General features: G+C 32.1%; 1 protein-coding gene across 2 annotated transcripts in view; it reads right to left on the bottom strand.

Moving 5' to 3' along the window:
* LOC109603969 (putative polypeptide N-acetylgalactosaminyltransferase 9) overlaps positions 1 to 18614 on the bottom strand; it is a 59908-nt gene that overhangs the window by 9467 nt on the left and 31827 nt on the right. For both annotated transcript variants that reach the window (XM_020020484.2, XM_049962231.1), the window contains exons 4-6: positions 14621 to 14892; positions 14247 to 14563; positions 4726 to 5118 (exon numbers count right to left, since the gene is read on the bottom strand). In XM_020020484.2, coding sequence (XP_019876043.1) covers positions 4726 to 5118; positions 14247 to 14563; positions 14621 to 14892 — 982 coding nt within the window. The remainder of the gene's footprint in view (positions 1 to 4725; positions 5119 to 14246; positions 14564 to 14620; positions 14893 to 18614) is intronic.

Raw genomic sequence — 18614 nt, 5'->3', positions numbered from 1 at the left:
CGATAAATCGCTTTTCCCCGCTATTAATATTTATCCGGAGCGTATTCCGATTTTTGCGTCATTAAAACCGGGGGACTTTGGCGTGTTCCCGAGTGAGGCATTATCCGGTCGTCGGTGGTGCGGGGATGCGATCGGACGTGTTGCGTAATTTACGGCTCTTATCTGCCATCTGACAGTAATTGTAAATAGGAAGCGCTTCAGTCGGCCGCTGCATCTGACCTGCCGGATCGTAATTGAGGGGTAGGGGCGAGAAAGTGTCCGGCTCCTGCTGCAAAGCCAGGAAATGGCGAAACGTTGCGACAACGCCAATGACTATCCACCCTGCATTAATGTCACCGTTTTTGTTTTATGTTGATTCTGTATGTTGTATATATGAGGAGCGTTCATGTAGAACAAGACATTAACTTGTTACACAAAATTATTTTGTATAAATCGATATTTTCTTGGATTTCATTAGTTGTCTTCATTAGAATATTTTGAAATATTAGTCAGTAAATTTTTTAATAATTTTACAGTTTTTGTTTGATTTTTCAAATTATTTTATTTGATTTTTTGTCTAAGTAATCTAACTTAACCAGTTTCATAATTTTATATATAGATAGTAAATAATATTTTGTTTTGTTGTTAGGAAAATTTTACAATTTTTTAAAAATTTTTACACAGATTTAGTTACACTTTTACTAATTTCATAATAAACTAATGTAAGTTTGCTCTTATCTAAACTATTTTATTATACTTATTTGAAATCAACATTTTTATGTTGTGTGTATTTTGTCAATTTGGATAAACTATCCTTTTTCCTATAATAACTTTATAGTTTTTTGTTTAATTTTTACAATGTTTTATTTGAAATCTTGTTTAAGTAGACCATTTACCAATTTCTCAATTTTACATTTTTTTTATTTTGAAAATTTGTCAATTTTTTTGTTTTTTATTTTTGTCCCATTAAATAAATTGTCATTTAAAAAAATCAATAATTATCATTTCACAATATTATCACTTTTTTTTAATTCTAAAAAATTATCAAATTTATTGTTACCAGTTTATTGATTTTCTTATCTAATTACTCAATTTACAAGTTCAAATATTTTACTACTTTTCATTATAATTTTTATAGGCTTATCTTAATACTTTTAAAATTTATTATATAAAATCTGGTACATTTATTGCTGTCTATTTTCTTCTCTGTTTAGTTCAGTTTCATCAGTTTTTATTGGTACAATTGTTATTTGAAGTACATTGAAAAATTAATTATGGAGAATTTGATACATTTTTATGTTGTATACTTTCTTTTCTAATTTAATTTCTACTACTATTTATTTACTTAAACTATTAAAGATTTTTTCGTGTACCTTAATATTCCTTATTTTACCAGTTTTTTACGATTTTTTATATTTTCATGATTACTAATGAAAATATCGTAATAAATGAATGTTATTTTTGTTTATATTTAAATTTTAAAGTGTTGTAAAATCTTTGATTTGCTACTTTTATGATATTTTCATGTATACACATTCATACATATATCTACAGTTACATACATTTTTTTACGGTTTAATTTAGGAGTATCTTTCGCATAAAACAGCTTTGCTTTATGAAAGTGAGTGAAATTGTTTGTATAAAACAGTAAACCCCATCATAAAACCACAATCCTGTTTGTTTAGGCCCCAATTCATCAAGCGCTCCCTTTTAAACAGTTTCCGACTGGTAAAAAAACCGTCGCAAGGACACAATATTTACATAAAACTCTACCGAAATCGGATCGCCTCAACTGTCCAATAACGCAACGTCCGATTAAATCGGCGTCGAAGTCGAGAGACTTTGAAATATTCAAAAGGACGTCCGAAAGGAAAGACGAACGGTCCGAAATCCCCCACGGACCGTAAACTGTAACATTTATCGAGGAGACGGAAACGAGCTTATTCTTATTCCAATAAAAGCCCGCCATGCATCACGGCATCGGTAACAAATCGCTCGAGCGTTCGGGCGTCCCGTCAAAATTGTTTTCATGAGCGATGGCCGCGGAACGGGGCATTACGCTCAATTTGTCAGGATCAAAACACAAAAAGACCAGAACGACGACACGCATTTTCATACGGCTGTGATTCCACTCCTCTTTCGAAAATCAACAATCCGCCACATAAACTTCGTGATTTATACTTAAATCGGTGCGATCAATGGGGCGGCACAAAACATGTGTGCGAAAATGTACTTAATTAAACACCAACTAGCTTCGAAAGTTTAGTACAACTTTGCGATTAAACGTTCCTGCAAACGAGGACCGGATTTAAAAGTTACCTATCCGTTTCTCCTCCTGGTTGATTGAAGGCCAAATAAGGACCGAAAATGAGACGAATTTCGGCACGAAAAGTTTTCCTTTTTTCATTTAGAGTGGCCGTGACGGATTTATGACTTTCTGTTTATTTTTATTAATTCCGAAATTGTTCTGTTTGAACGCAAGCAATGTTTGCGTAACACAAACAACTTTCAACGTAACAAGAAACTTAATAAATCTCGGAAAACAAATTTAACACACTAATAAATTTCTCAAACATGACCGGATGACAAAACCGCCCGATTTCCTCCGCGTAGTGACGAAACGGCGGGATTAACCGGAAATATCGGGCAAATTCCCCGGGATTTGCACGCGAGACGTGCGTTCCTTAATTGGCACACTCTTCCCCTTGTCCCCATTCAAGACTTATTACGCATCCCTCGGGTCGATTAGTACGACTCGTCGTTTATCTCACGGAGATAATCTCCAGACGTTCCTTTTCGGGACGCTGTTGCTCCAGGTGATTTATTAACGCTAACTAAAACAAATCCATTTCTTTGCCGGTTAAAAACAACACTGTACTCGTGCTAATAATCAAGGATAATCCTGAAGGATTACGGGGCTGACAAGATGTTTAAAACATTTTTTTTTTTTTTCAATAAAACTGGAAATTTAGACAGCTTTATAAAATATATGTCGCCTATGTATCTTACTTTATTATATTTTAAACGACTCGCAATTTTTAAAATTAAGAAATTGGAATTCGTTAATTTATTTGAATATTCGAAAATGAATATGGATATTCGAATATTCAATTAAGTAACATTTATATGCTTACATTAAATTACGTACAGTAATTTAATTTATTTATTATTCGAACATTCAGATTTTACAAAAGTGATTTATTTATATATTCAAAAATCTGAGTACATATTTGACAATTAGATTTTTCAAACACACTCAAACTGTATGATTAGACATCGGTCATATCTCAGAAACTATTGATCGAACAACTGCAGAAAAAATATTAAAATAAAATATAAATAATAATATGACTATTTTTGTTGTCTTTCAAAATTTCTTAAATAATTTTTTTCAGATCAGTATTAGCAGTTCTCATACAATGCAATGTGTATATGGCTAATTCTTACAGTGAAGGAATTTTGGGGAGCTCAACTCATATCTCCATAGTTTTTTTAAAATTTCACATTTATTTTAAGTTTGGAATAAGAAATTAATTGGTTTTTATTTGGGCACTGAAATTCAGCGAGGTTAGAAAATATCTTTTTGTAGAAAAATGCCTAAACATGAGCAAAATTGTTGGGCGATTTTACAAAACACAAGCTTTCTACCGAAATAATAGGTAAAGAACATAAATCAAAAATATTATATCTAAGTATCTAAGTAAGTATCAATACACTTTTGCTAAAACAAGACTCGAATTGTGTATCACATTCCTTTCAGTTAAGAAAACCACAAATAAATTAAATACGGGCACTGTTGCTGCATTTCTCATACAAACAATATTTGGATATTATAAATATTATTAATTTTTTGATTAATATACTTAGTATAAATATCACATAAAACATTAACGTTGCATTGAAATATAGTGTCTTTGTATTATTAGTAAAAGACTTCAAAATTGTCACTTGTATGAATCCGGTTAGACAGAAAAGTGACAATTTTGAAGTTGATGATCCCTAGTACCTTACGGTTAAATTTTGTGATTAGTTGTTTCTAAATAAACACTAAATATGAAAATTTGTGTTTAATAATTTCATTTTCCTAGTTATTTTTCATTATCCTATTAGTAAAATAATGTTAACATCATAATGTTTATTATTATAGATATTCAACGGTTTTCAGCCGATATATAAATATATATTGTCAAGTACCTATATACACGTTACTTATTACGCATTTTTATGAATATTTAAAGTTTATTTACGTTTTCCTGCGCCATATATATTGTGTGTCCTGATTTTTTATTACTCAGTCATATTTTAAAAATTTACCAATATTTTTTTTGACAAACAAAACTTTATTTTATTTAAATATGATATCTAAATATAGTAAATAAAAGTGCGGAACTGAAAACGTTCCGTTTTATTCCTTTATAATAAGAACTAGCCATATAATCGTAGAATTCTATAAAAATTGAACAAGCAGAATTAGATATTCTCTTCAAAAATTTGACTTATCGAATTTATTGCCAAATATTTTATTCGAATTATCAAAACAGTCAAGTTATCAAGATAAAATTACAAGCAATTCTCACTCTAGGTGCCATTGCCAATTACTCGAGTTATCCAAACTCGACTGTATACGAATAAATCACCTCAATAAAATTCGAATTATGAATATTCGAATTATCAGAATTGAATTTCGAGCGTTAAAATATAGTAAGTCTCATGCCAACATCGTAGAATACCACCAAATAATTGTACCTCTCCACTAGCAACAGCCTCTCCGGGAATGAACAGTTCGGGATAGATGTTGTCTAGGAACCACTTGAAGCTCTTGCAACCCAAGTTCTTGCGCAGCTCGATCCTAGAACTGATGTCGCCGTAATCGCCCTTATCGTTTCCGATACGTTGATAGTAGTACTTGGCGTACTCGTCCAGCCACACCTCGGCCAGTCTGACGGAGTTTCGTCGCAGCACGTTCACCCCCGTTCTCCACTTGTACGGCGACCGCTTGCGGAAGATGTGGCCCACGTGGGAGCAGGGTACGATCTCCAGGGTACCGCCGCACATCCACGTCTTGAAAGAGAGCTCGAGGTTCTCGCCGCCCCAGATGTCGAAGCCGTTGTCGTAGGTGCCCAGTTTTTCGAAGAATTTCTGCAAAAGGATTTGACAATAATGAAGTTTTCCTTTATATTGATTTAAATGTGCGGGCCAAATTGTGTCATGGATTTAATTTGTACAATTAAAAATGGATGCAGTTGTGGAAATTGTATTTTGGATTGGGTTTCGGATTTAATTCAATTAAGGAATAGAGAAGCCGCAAATCAGATTTAATTGTATTAATCGAAACGATGGTTGTAAATGTAAATTTGTCATTTTTAATTTTAATATTTTTGTATTCACATCATGCAAACATTTTAAATTAAAAAGGATTGTTTGTTAGAGGAAAATATACATACATTTTTGAATTTCTTGACATATTTTATTTAAAATTAATAATTGAAATTGCCAGTAAAATTAATTAAAATTTTTTTGCATTTGATCATATCATTTTGAAAACTTTTGAATTTTTATTTGTAAATGTTTCTATTTTAATTATTTCGTCAAAAAATACAATAACTTTTCGACAATAGAAGGTAATTAATTTATAATACAACAAATGCAAATTTTCCATTATTAAAATTTAATAATTTTATTAATTACTAAACAAATGTGGGCAACGAAATATAGAAATGAACTTTTATTCATGTAAAATCATATAATAAAACCACATACGTGCTTTATATTGAAATATTTTAAATTTATCGAATAATAAAATTTTCCAATTGTTTGAATTTATTTTGTTTAAAATTATTTTATATAACTATAACATTGTAACTAAAAATCAAATTAAATATTCCTATTTACATTGATTTAATCACTTTGATTATTTTCACATAAATAGATATAATTTTTGTCAGTTTATTAATATCATGGCTATTATATTGAAATTACACATCAGTGCGTATTAATTTTAAAACTTATTAAACACACATATTGACAAAGATGTATAATTTAACAATAAAGTAATAAAATTATGAAATATTGTAAAGCACTTAAAGTACGATTTAAAAATTGGGCGAATGCGCAAGTTTCACGCTCGATTATGCGCAAGTTTTATTGAAACATGCATAATTCAGTGAGTTTTCATTAACCTGATCGATTTCGAAATATATTCGGAATAAAAACGGCTGTTCGACACTGAGTCGTCCATAAAATTAAATAATTGCATTAATTAACGGAACGCATTTCGATTCGACCGGCCGATTTATTGTTTGCTCTTTAATTTTCGCATTGTCCAATAAACAAAATCGACGATAATTTAAATATTAAATTATTGCCGTAATGCTATCCGCAAATTAATTTATAAATTATTCATTGTCGTGGCGCAATCCCGAACCATTCATTTTTTCTCTGTTCTTTTTACCGGACGACGAAAGAATTTTGCACGTTTTTCAAATTTCTCGCCGAAATATTAATGTTTATCCGGTTAGTCAGCGTTTTTAAGGCCACACACGTGTTACGAAATTCGCGCAAATAAATCCATCACGGCGAGATTTATTAATATTTTTACCGGCTTCGACAAAAACGGTTCGCATAATTAATGGCGGATTTTTCGGCCGCCACTTGTTGTTTGTTCCGGGATTTATCGTTTAAAGTTCTACGCTTAATCCTTCGTGTTTTTTTTTTTTTTTTTGCTTTGCGTTTTTTCGCCCCCGGATACTGGCGAATTTGAGAAACCGCACTCTCTAAATCAGTCTCTGACATTTCGAGAAAATTAACCCGGATATACATTAAATTCCTCTCGACACTTTTGTGACTTTTAAATTACAATCGGCGTATTAACTTTTATTCCCAAAACGCCGAAATTGAAAAAAAATTTTGGTTATTAAATTTAATATTTTTAATAAATTATCCTTGTCACTTTTCTAATTTTTAAATAAGAATTCGCATAGTAAATGTAAGATTTTGTACAGGGAATCTACTAATCAAATAGGTATTTAAATAATTTTACTAGTATAAAATAGTTTAAAGACTAAGGCCCTCAACATGTCTAAAATCACTTACTTCAATCATTTTTCTTCTAATTTGGCAATTAAGAGTGCATTTAAGATATGCAAGTAAGATGTGTTGAGAATATTTAGCTTATTCTTATTAAAATATTTATACTGTATCTCTTAAACTCCAGTTTAGCTCAGAGTAAGAGTTTTATTTTTTTTTATACCACATTTTACAAAAAGTTTTCACGTCAACTACTAAAGATATTGCGACCATTCTATAAAATTTACACACATTCATACTTTTTATATACAGAGTGTCTAATATAAAATATATCTTTTTTATTGAACTATTGAAAACAAAACGTTTCAAAATTGATTTGTTGTGTTTTTGATGGGTTATCCTAGCTGTTAAATCAAATTTCAAATAGATAATCAAGTGTTTGTTATAATGAAAAAATGTCAAAGTTGTATTTATATCTGGTTTATAAGCTACACATAAAGATTGTTTATTGGCACTTTTTTATTCATATTCAAATTGAGTCCAATGATGATAATTTGATGATAATATTAGTAAAAATATTTTCGGAAAAATTTTGCTAACTGCTCTTAATATTATTCTTTTGTAAAAATCATTAAATTCTTATTGGTTACAGTTGTTAGAAATCACATGATTCTGACAGTTAATTATTTGACTGACCTTATTAATTTTAAAAATAATAATAACACATAAAATATAGAAAGTTAACAAAGCAAGAACTAGCATCACGGAGAATGCACGAAAAGTGAATTGTGTATTAAAGTATATGTAAGTCAAAGAAATGTGCAAAAAAAAATTTGTAACGTTTACCATTTAAGAGAAAAATACAAGATAAAAAGAATTGGATTTTGTCTATGAAATATTAAATAAAAAAAGAGAGATATTCCGAAAAATTATTTGGTCCAACATCCAGGGGTTCCATTTAAAAATTCGAAAACGAAACCATTTCCGGTGAAACCGGAAGTGACCAAAAAGTAAAAAATATACGAAAACTTTCTTCTCTCCATTTTACCATTTACCTATATCAGGTCTCATTTTGATGTACCGAGTGTTAATGCCTTGTCTAATGGATTTGTTGACACTTAGTATATGTATTTTTTAATTTTTTGGAATTGAATAAAAATCATATAATATAATAGTCAACAATTTTAAAAATAAGATATATCGAAAGTACTTAAGAATTAAATGTTTTAATAAAATTTTATATTTTACTCATTTTAATTTTTCAATTTTTTTTCCAATTTAAGTAAAAATAAAAATAATCTTTTGTTAAATTTAAGAGAGTTCAAACAAGCGGTATTGAAACACAACAGTTTTGAATTTTGCCATTCAATTTTATATGCAAACCTTTTATCTAACTTTCTGAATGATTTAATTACGAATGATCTAAAATTTGACACATTTTTATTTCTCTTTTAATATAACGAACAAAGCTGAATATTTATCTGAAGTTCGACTTAACAACCTATTTTTCATTGTCCACTTGTTCAAAAACCTATTGAACAACTTTAATGGAGTCTAACTCTTGTGATATTGAAACAATGAATCTTTTATTAACACTCTACTTTTCCCTCAGAAATATACCCTTTCAAAATGGTGCACAGTAAATAGTAATCTATAGATGACATAATACCATATAATAAAAATAATTCCACGAACCGACAGAAAAGTAATGGAAAATATCACTGTACACCACCCGGTACATATTCATCGAATAAACTTCATAAAATATCACATGAATAGAGAAATAATCGCATTATAAAGATTCCGGGATAAAAAGTGCTTTTAAAATTCGCATCTGTACGTTTTGCATCTCTAAACAGACAGTAAACTAGTAATGGACGTTTTGTTTGTCCTTATTTCCCGAGCGCAATTACGTTTACCCCCAGAAAAATTCATTCAGCGGTTTCTTTCCTTAATTTTTTTTTTGTTGGCGAAAGAGACTGAAAAGGGGAACGAAATAAAGTGCATAATAAGAAAGTATTGTCGGGCACCGAACGAGAAGTTAAGTGCCTTTGTCTCCGTCTCGCTTTAAACCCAAGACTGTTTTAAACGGGGGGTGGCTTGTACAAACACTGACGCCAATTAGCGGCCGGGACTTGATAATAATAAGGAAAAAGAAACAGAAGGACCGACCATTTAAATTTAGATGTTCGCTCGTTTGCATAATTTTTACGACGAAATGCAACGCGAATGTTCACTTTTACTGTCTATTCAGGATATTAAACAACCCCTTTTGTATAGTTTTTCTGTGAAACGTAACAATAATTTTACATTAGACTAGTTATTGTACAAAGGCATGCAAAAACATGTTTATTAAACAGTTGGGAATGTTTTTTTAAAGCTGCTTCCTGGAAAAAGCTGCTGGATTCTCATACAAAAAGAAAAAAAATATTTCCTGCAGTCTATTATGGAATTCACAAAGACAGATATTTTCCGATCTCTTTTTTTTTTTGTTTCGTTTTAAATAAATCCCGAGGAAGTACTTATCACCGTTGGATTATCTTCATCCACTTCTTGTTCATGGAAGGGGACACGCAAAGACGCTTAATCCGCACGTTAATAAAACAAACCGTCCGTTAAAAGCGCGTCCTTAACGGACGGGCGACGAAAAAACGGATTTTCTTGAAAGGAATTAGCGCGGCTGTGAAAAAACCCGGACCGTACAAAACCCCTTAATCCGTCCGGACGAATATTCTAAACACCGCAACACTTTTCTTAACGTTTTCGTACGGGGAAAAGGGCGCAAAAACGAACCCCCATTGTGTATTAAGCGTTTAACTTTTCGGCGGGCCAATAAATCTTTCGGACAAAATGGTTTTTGTGTGTCGCACGCCGCGGCGTTTTGTTAATATTTTCCAGTTGGCCGCGGTCAATTTCGAGAAAACCGTTTTCGTCGCCATAGAGAGCAGCGGTAAAATCGATCGCGGCACAGAAAAACGGGCAATTAAAACGGACATTAGGATCGTGAAAAGTGCATTTCTGCGTACGAAAACGGATCGGACAGCGCGCGCAATTAGAAAATTAGAAACAATGTGTCCCCGCGACCACAGACAGGAAAGAATGCGCTCGACGCTGCTCCACTTGTTTCCGAGACGAACAAGGGAATGTAAAAGTAGTTTAAGATTACATGCCGGACGACCACTCTATTCCAGTTTGCGACGATTCGTTTCGTTTAATTGTAACTTGTGTGCAATTTTCAGCCGTTTTAATGCACTCCGATAAAAACCCGGTAAATAACGGGCGGGCGCGCACAATAATTTACGGTCCCGACGGTCTCTTTCTGGCCCCGTAATTTCGCAGACGCAGGAACTGCGAAAATTAAAAAAGCCATCGCGCCACTCGGTTCTCCATTTTTTCATTTTCTTTTTTTTTTTTTCTTTTATTTTTTTTTTGTTCGCCGTAACCGACCGTTTCTGTTGCCACTTTTACCCCGAGTCCGGCGTTTCGCAGTCCATTAATGGACCGGCGCGTCGCACTGTGATTCAGAAAAGTCAAACAATTAAGTTACATTATTAATACACAGTAAACTGTCCATATTTAATGAAAATGTGGAAGAAAAAAAAACTTATTTAACTCAAAATATTCCCTAAATATAATATTTTTTGTGAGCAACCAAGTTTATTAAATTTTATACGCCATTTTCATCTCTTTAAGACGAATTTCTATTTCTAGAAATTTTTTTTTTTTGTAACTTGAATTTTACGTTACGGTCCTTGCAGATTCAACTTACACTGTATGAGTAACTTATATCTCTGTGCAAACTATAGAAATGCGTACCACATTGCATTGTCAGTTAATTTAACGCAAACCATTAATCATGTCATTTTTATAGTCTGACTGTTCTTATCCATTTTATTTAATTTATTTCCCATTGTTAATACATATCTACATTAAAGTAAAACACAATACAAGTACGGTGTTTTATTTAAAAATATCATTTTACATAGATGATTGTTTTAAAAATATGCAAGCACTTCCATGTTTTAAAATATGCTTTTTATGTTGCTTGATTTATTGCCGTATAGTTTTTAGGCAAAATAAATGGGAAAACGTGCATAAACTTTTTTCAGAATAAAATTATTAATTTTACTCAAGAACAGAGCTTTCAAAATATATCCAATATTTATATGCAGTTAAACTTCGACAACTCAAATATTTTGATAGTTCCAACAGAAGTTTGAGTTGAATTTTTGGAAGGAATCCCTAATTAGGTTGGATAGATTTTGATGACTGTGTTCAGGTACTGCATTATGTGTGATAAATTAAAATTGTTAATATACTTTTGAAAAATCTTTAGACTTGAAAGATAAAATAAAAAAATACCAAAATGCATCAGTTTTATAGAGTTAGTTAGTTTTTACGGCTGATGTAGAAAGAGTATAAAATATAGAAGGTAGATCAAAGAAAATTCTTTCTTTTGATGCTACTCTACTCATGTTCAGCCAAAGTGAAGTTATAGAGCTTTATCTTTTTACTTGTTTAACCACCACTTCATTTTAAAAGATAGAGCAAGAAGAATCAAATAAAAAATATGGCAAATATTCTCAACATAAAAATACTCCTCTAATTAATAAATTACTAAGAAAAGTTGTTTTTTTAATAGTAGACCCATTATTCGTTCAATATATTCATACTTATTTTGTTTATTAGAAAACTCAAAGTTTTGACAAGTCGTTTTTTTCTATCATGGTCAAGGTCAAATTTCGAATGCAGTTTAATTTGGATTTGCATAAAATTTAATGGTAAAATTTTAATATTTTCACATATATCCAATACGAATATTTAACCAGTTGGCTAATAAAATACAATTAAATATGTTCTGTGTATAATAATTTTATATACTATACACTTACAAATATTTCGTGAAATCAACTATACAGAATAACAAATATTTATTTACTAATTTTTAACGAATAGTTTAATTTAAAACTTGTGGCCAAATTTATCATGGACAACTAGATATTGAAAGAATTATTATAGATGATTTATACAAGAACATTAGACATCAACATTTGACAATATTTTCTAATAGATATTAATAGATTAAGATCGATTCATGGGAAAAAATGTAATAGAAAATGAACTTCGATAGAGTCATAATATTCTGATATTAATAGTTGTTAAATTAATTTGCCAGATTTTCTATTTTTACCGAATGGAAGAACTAAGAACAATGACATTTTAATCGGGAAAAATCAAAAAATACAAAAATTATTTTATAATAATATTTTTACAAATTTGTATGCATGTACTAAACAGAAATGTAGACTCATATTAACTATATTAACAAGTTCTTAACTTATCTTATTGACAGTAAAATTTCCACCTAGTATAATTTGACTATACACTAATTATTTTAGTAAAATTTATACAAAAGCATTGGAAGATTATGGAAAATGTGTATAAAATCGTTGTCAAAAAATATAAATGCGTAATTATAATTGTCGCTAAAGATTAATTACACAATCTGTAGTTAGAAAGGATAATATTCTGACAATGATAGTTGTTCTACTAATTTGAAGAACAATAATATATTTAATATTCCAATACTGTTAACACGTCAACACATTTTATCAATAAACACGGTTTTAATTAATGGAAATTAAAATGACACAATAAAATCTATATAACATTGTTATAACTCACTTTATATGCCACCGACACTTGAACCACAGTGCGTCGCGACGTGTCGTTTTGTTTGTTGGATTTTACGAGCTGAATCATTTTTACTCGAATTAAACACATAATAAAAAATAAATAAAATTAGAATCGATTATTAGATAAAACTGACAATAGGTGGCGACACCGAGTGAGCGCAAACAACAGGCAACCAGCGGCACGCTAATACACGAGAAACTTTAATGCCGTGGAACGTTTATTAAATATTTCCGGAGCACACATGCGGGCGGAATATTACACATGCGACGTCGAGAAGAAAAATCGCTGACGACTTCATCAGACCGGGGGCGAGAGATGGGTTGAAAAGTCGGTCGCACGATCCGCAGTTTATCACCGACGTGGGATTTATAAGTTGGGCCCGTATATTAAACCGCCGCTACAACAATGACCGTTCTCGAAAACCCCGGCACTAAATTAAAACTTTTCAGTTATACAAGTTCGGGCGCCGCACGTCGAATCGGATTTACGACGCGGTTATATACATTTTTTTTTCGAGTCTGGGGGGATGGAATTAGTTTTGGAAATTAGTTTTCGCGGCATTGTGAATGCGTCGAGACATACGTGTTCCCAATATTGTACGTGGGACGGCGGTGATGATTATCAAATAACTTTCGGCTGTACATGATGCGTCCGTGAAACGTGACACTCATCCAGACGCCGCAACAAGTTTCGAGGGAAAAATTGGGAAAGTTTCGGCCAACTATACGAGTTTATGGAGTTGCTGAATTTTCTCGATGAATTTTATTAACACTGACAAACAGACTTTTTGAAACAACTCACTATTTATAGTCAGAAAATATAATTTAAAAGTCGAATAAATACAGAAAATGGGGAAGGAATTTAATAATACACAAATAATGAATTTATTTCTCGAATCTTCACACCATTTTCAGGAACAAATTTACCCTAGTATACCTTATTAAACTCTGTAAATAATCCCTTATGACCAAATAAAAACGTCCAGTATTTTGTGTGTCAGCAAATTGAACTCGTCTCTTACAATTAGTTTTTATAAGGGCTCGGAATTTTTAAAATGAAGTTATTCGAATATTCATTCGTTCATTTAAATGAATGAATATTCAAATATTTAAATTATTTTTTAATTTGAAAAAAAAATATTGTATGAATATATGAATTAGTATAAATTTGAAACTTAAATTATTTTAATATTCAACTAACTAAATGTCCGAATATCCAAATGTATCAAGAAAATATGATCAAGATGTTTAAAATATATTTTTTTATCAATAAAATTTAAAATTCAAATGTGTTTATAAAACGCAAATTAACAGACTAGGAAACTCACATTTCTTGAAAATGTATAATATATATGTTAGATATTTACTTAATATTATGTATATTTATTACCATGCACAGCTGTTTGAACCGACGAGTGATTTTACAGTAGATACAAAAATTTAAAATATTATTAGAATATTCAAATAGTCAACAACATATTTGAATTAAAATAGAATGTGCACCTTAACTCATATTAAAACACCAATAAAAAATATGTTACAAACCCTGTCAATGCTGAACAACCCTCCAGCCATTGTGGGACTCCACACGGGTTCAGCAGGATTCTTGTGCTTTTTCTTTTCGTGTTCGGGTACGGCATGCCAGTTGAACTGGAGATTCCAATCAAAACCTCCTACGTTAACGCCTCCACTGTCGTGGAAATGATATTCCAAAGTGGTGTCGTCAATTACATCTATAACTGGACACACCACGGTGGTCGGGTCCCTCGCAATTCGGTCAAGGAGTGGTTCCAACCACCCTGTGGTGCACTCACAGTGCGAGTCAAGGTAAGTTAGTACGTCCCCTTTGGCGCTTGCAGCACCTGCAACAACAAAATTCGGTTTTTGATGATTTCACCATTGGTCGTTTCTAATCGTACCTAACAGTCTGGCTCTGATGAGACCTTCCCTTTTCTTTGCCCTAACGATTTTGACTTTAGGTTCGGATGCGAAATAATCGACAAGTTGGTCCTTGAGATGGTCCATATCCGAAAAATCATCGACAAGTATAATTTCTTCGATTAAATGTCTGGGTGATCGATCCAAAACGGAGTGAACAGTCCTCAGAAGCACTGACCATGCTTCGTTGTGGAAGCAGATGATTACGGATGTGGAGGGAAGGTTATCTAGAAACCTGTTCGGTTCCTTGCACCTGTAATAAAAATAATTAGGCAATTAGATTCGGGCTTGTCACCGTATAATAATGCAAAAGTGGCAATTACTGGTGTTGGTTTATGCGGGCGAAATTGACAGCTAATTATAATTAATGTTGATGGCGTTGGTTTGTTAACTGGTTTGATTGTAAATATGCGGTCACAAACTGTTAAACGTGGCGTTACGTTAATGTTAACATAAAAACGTGTGTGCGACGGTTAAAAATTAGGGTTCTTAATACGTTTGCGTTTGAGTCAGGTCCTGATTGCCCCCGAGACCCATTTACCACCCCTTGTTTGACCAATCTAATTATCAACCCCAACAGGAATCAGGCGTAAATCTTTGTCCGCGACACCGCAAACACAAACACAAACGACTTCCACCACCCTCGACAATCGATACGGTTTATTTGCAGGAACTAATGAAAATTCGCCTTCAAGTTCATTTTCCTTCCAAATAAGCGGAACAAGATTTCCAAGTCCCCCCACGCAAAACGTCTCGAATTACACGTCGAATTGACTTCTCAACCAACCCTTTCACGGCGAGTTTCAATGACTGGCTTACTGTTGCAATTAGGAACAAGTTTTGCGTGCCGCAATGGCGCTAATTCCGAACCGTTCCCGCGGGATTTCTTATACGTGTGTGAATAATTAATTAATTAGTATCAAAAGAGACGAAACCCGTTCTTTGATAATTCCCAATTCGCGTAATCGCATAATTAATGTGGATCTCGTCGGTTTTTTCCCACGGCTGAATGAGCCGGAAACGATGCTGAATTTGTGTAACGATCGTGCGGTGCAGAATTGTAAAAACGGCAGGAAGCCGATCCGTTCCCGGTATTTATTGTATGCTGATGAGACGCGCGATTGTTCTTGAGAGACGCCCAGATTAGTTAGTTCATTCCGTGAGTGATTGCCGGCTTTTTGCCTTTCTTCCTGGTTATTTTATTAATTCGATCCGACGCACACTGGACTGTTATGATTAGATTAATACTCCAACTGTTTACCTATTATTCTTTATGGTAACATAAAAATATATGGGGGTGCATCAATTACAAATGGCCCAAATTGTATGTAATTTAATCTAACAATCACTTAAAGTAAATTATTAATAAATGAAAAATGTTTATATCCCCCCAAGATTTCACAATGTTTTCAATTGACATAAATTTGAAAAATTTACATTTTTGACCATTTACAATGTAATGTTACAGTTTATACTCTTTCTCAAATTTTAAATGAATATACAAATGGTATATTATTAAGTTATATTTTAGTAGTGTACAGTGTTATTCAGAGTAATGGAAAAATGAAAGAAAACTTTTGCTTATTGATTTTACAAGGAACATTAAAAAATTATTATTAGTTATTATTTATAAAAAGTTTTTTATTCATTATGTTAAATAAGTTTTAATGTAAAATATTTATTGTCAAAAGACGAATTTGCCTTTTCGAATTTGTTATTTTTTTATTCATTTTAAGAATGAAAAGTGATAATAATAGTAAAACAAAATTGGTTGTATAAAATTAATATAAATATTCCAAGAGTTAACATATTTTAATGATTGTTGTAGAAAACATTAAACGACTTCAAGGGCAAATTATTAATAAATTTAAAAAAGAAAAGATTATTTAAAATTACGTAGCATGTAAATACAATAATCAATTCGATGACTCAAATCACAGCGAGTTTGTATAAACTACAAAATAAGTGTGAACATCATGAGTAAATAGTCATTGGAAACAATTAATTGTAAGTAAGTAAAAATATTATTATTAAAATTAATCTCTAATATAGTTAATAGGACTTCAAACACCACTAACTTATCAAAATAACAAATTTTTCTTTCTAATTTACTAATTAAAGGTGCTTTTAAGACATTTGACTATCTATCTTGAGATCTGTTATATTTGTTTTTCATATTATATATTCCATATCTCTTAAATTAAACTAGCATAAACATGTTTGTTAAAGATAAAACTATGTAATTTTAACTGAATTTTAGCTGAATGAGAATCTATGAAAAAAAGAAATTCGTACCATTTTTCCCATCAGTGAGGTTAATATAACCACTATATAAAATGGATAAACATTTAGAGATGTTTTCAAAGATAATATTTATTCTAAATTACCACTAAATCTGAAGATAGATGGCCACAAAAATTCATCGAACGGAATTCAAATATTGTGTTCAAATTATCAATAATATATGAGTTATCAAAACATACAACATTAAACTAATTAAAAATATCAAAATTAAGAAAAAAAATCATTGAAAAATAATTTGCTTATTTAATTTAATATTAAAATAAAATATTAACTACTATACTGTAATATATTCCTGATTCTTTATATGAGTTCCTACTGCTAAACTCAAAGATCTTTACCCAGTTTCTATAGATGAAAGACAGAATAAGCAGTAAATTACGTATGCTATGCAATGTTTTTTATCCGATATAGTTTAATAAAACTGTGTATCTTCTTTTTTACATATTTGTTACTTAAAAAAACTATTCAGAAGATTTCATCTTCTGGATAAAAATCGTCAAAAATTGTATGTTTTTATCATCGGATGCAACTCAGCGCTAGTTTCCACTTTACCGAAACGAATTGACTACGGTTAAACGTGTAAATTAAATCTATTAAGCTTGTTTACTCTAGACGCTAGTTTAAGTACCATAAAATAAGGTATTGAAAAAATCAAATATACCGTTATTTAGTTGAATGGCCCAAATGTGGAAATAGCTATCTATAATTTTGTAGAGGAGTATAATTACCGCATTTGTCTGTAAAAAAACCATTATTTATGAACACGATACTTCCAAAAAAATCTTAAATTGTTAGTTTGTTCTCCAGTTAAAAAAAAATCAAGAAATATGTTAGCTTTTGAATTCAAATACCCCTCTGTGCGACGCGGTTTTAAATAAATATTTCACGTAACATAGAGACAGACTTATCGACGATACATAAATAGGTAAACACAAATAAAACGTCCGTTTTATATGGAAGAGTTTTATATGGGGCTTTCGGATTAATAATTCAGACAAAGCGCGGCGTATTCATTGTGTGCTGATCGAAAAAAAAAAAATACGGGGCGGTGTTCCCTGAAGTCGTCGCTCCTGGAAAAAGGTAATTTTCCCCGCGCTGACAGTTTTCATTTCCGTGCCGCCGGCCGCAGGTCATGTATATTTAAATCGAATTTTTGCCGCCCCCATTCGCCGGGCCCGCGCCGGCCACTCCATCGACACGTGCATGATTAACTGCCGAGAAAATCGAAAGGTTCGCGGCACTGTGCGCGATCCATTATTGGGGGGTGCCGCGACGGGCGTCGGGCGAGAGGGTGTTTAAATCATGCATCGCGGAAAATTGACGTGCACGGAACACGTCGAGATGATAAAAATGTTTTATGTTGTGAATGCCGGATTTACGGGCGTCGCGTACTTTTTGCATTTCGATTTTTTAACCGGATACTGCAAAGTTTATTGTCGTCTGCATCGGTACGTGACTCAACAACTCCCCCAACTCGGTTACCGGGCGCCCCGGAGGGAGCGGGGATTATCTGGCGTTAAATTTGACGAGATCCCCGCGCACAAGGTAATTCGTAAGCGTCCCTCGAAACTATCCCGATTAGATATGCCGCAGGAATTTCAAATCCTGCTGCCGGTTTTGGGAACGTGTCGCCCTGTCGGGAGTTAATTTGTCACTAACGAGCCGGAATTT

This window comes from Aethina tumida, chromosome 1 (assembly GCF_024364675.1).
Source record: "Aethina tumida isolate Nest 87 chromosome 1, icAetTumi1.1, whole genome shotgun sequence".
Lineage (NCBI taxonomy): Eukaryota > Metazoa > Arthropoda > Insecta > Coleoptera > Nitidulidae > Aethina > Aethina tumida.
This window is presented reverse-complemented; position numbering and strand designations above follow the sequence as displayed.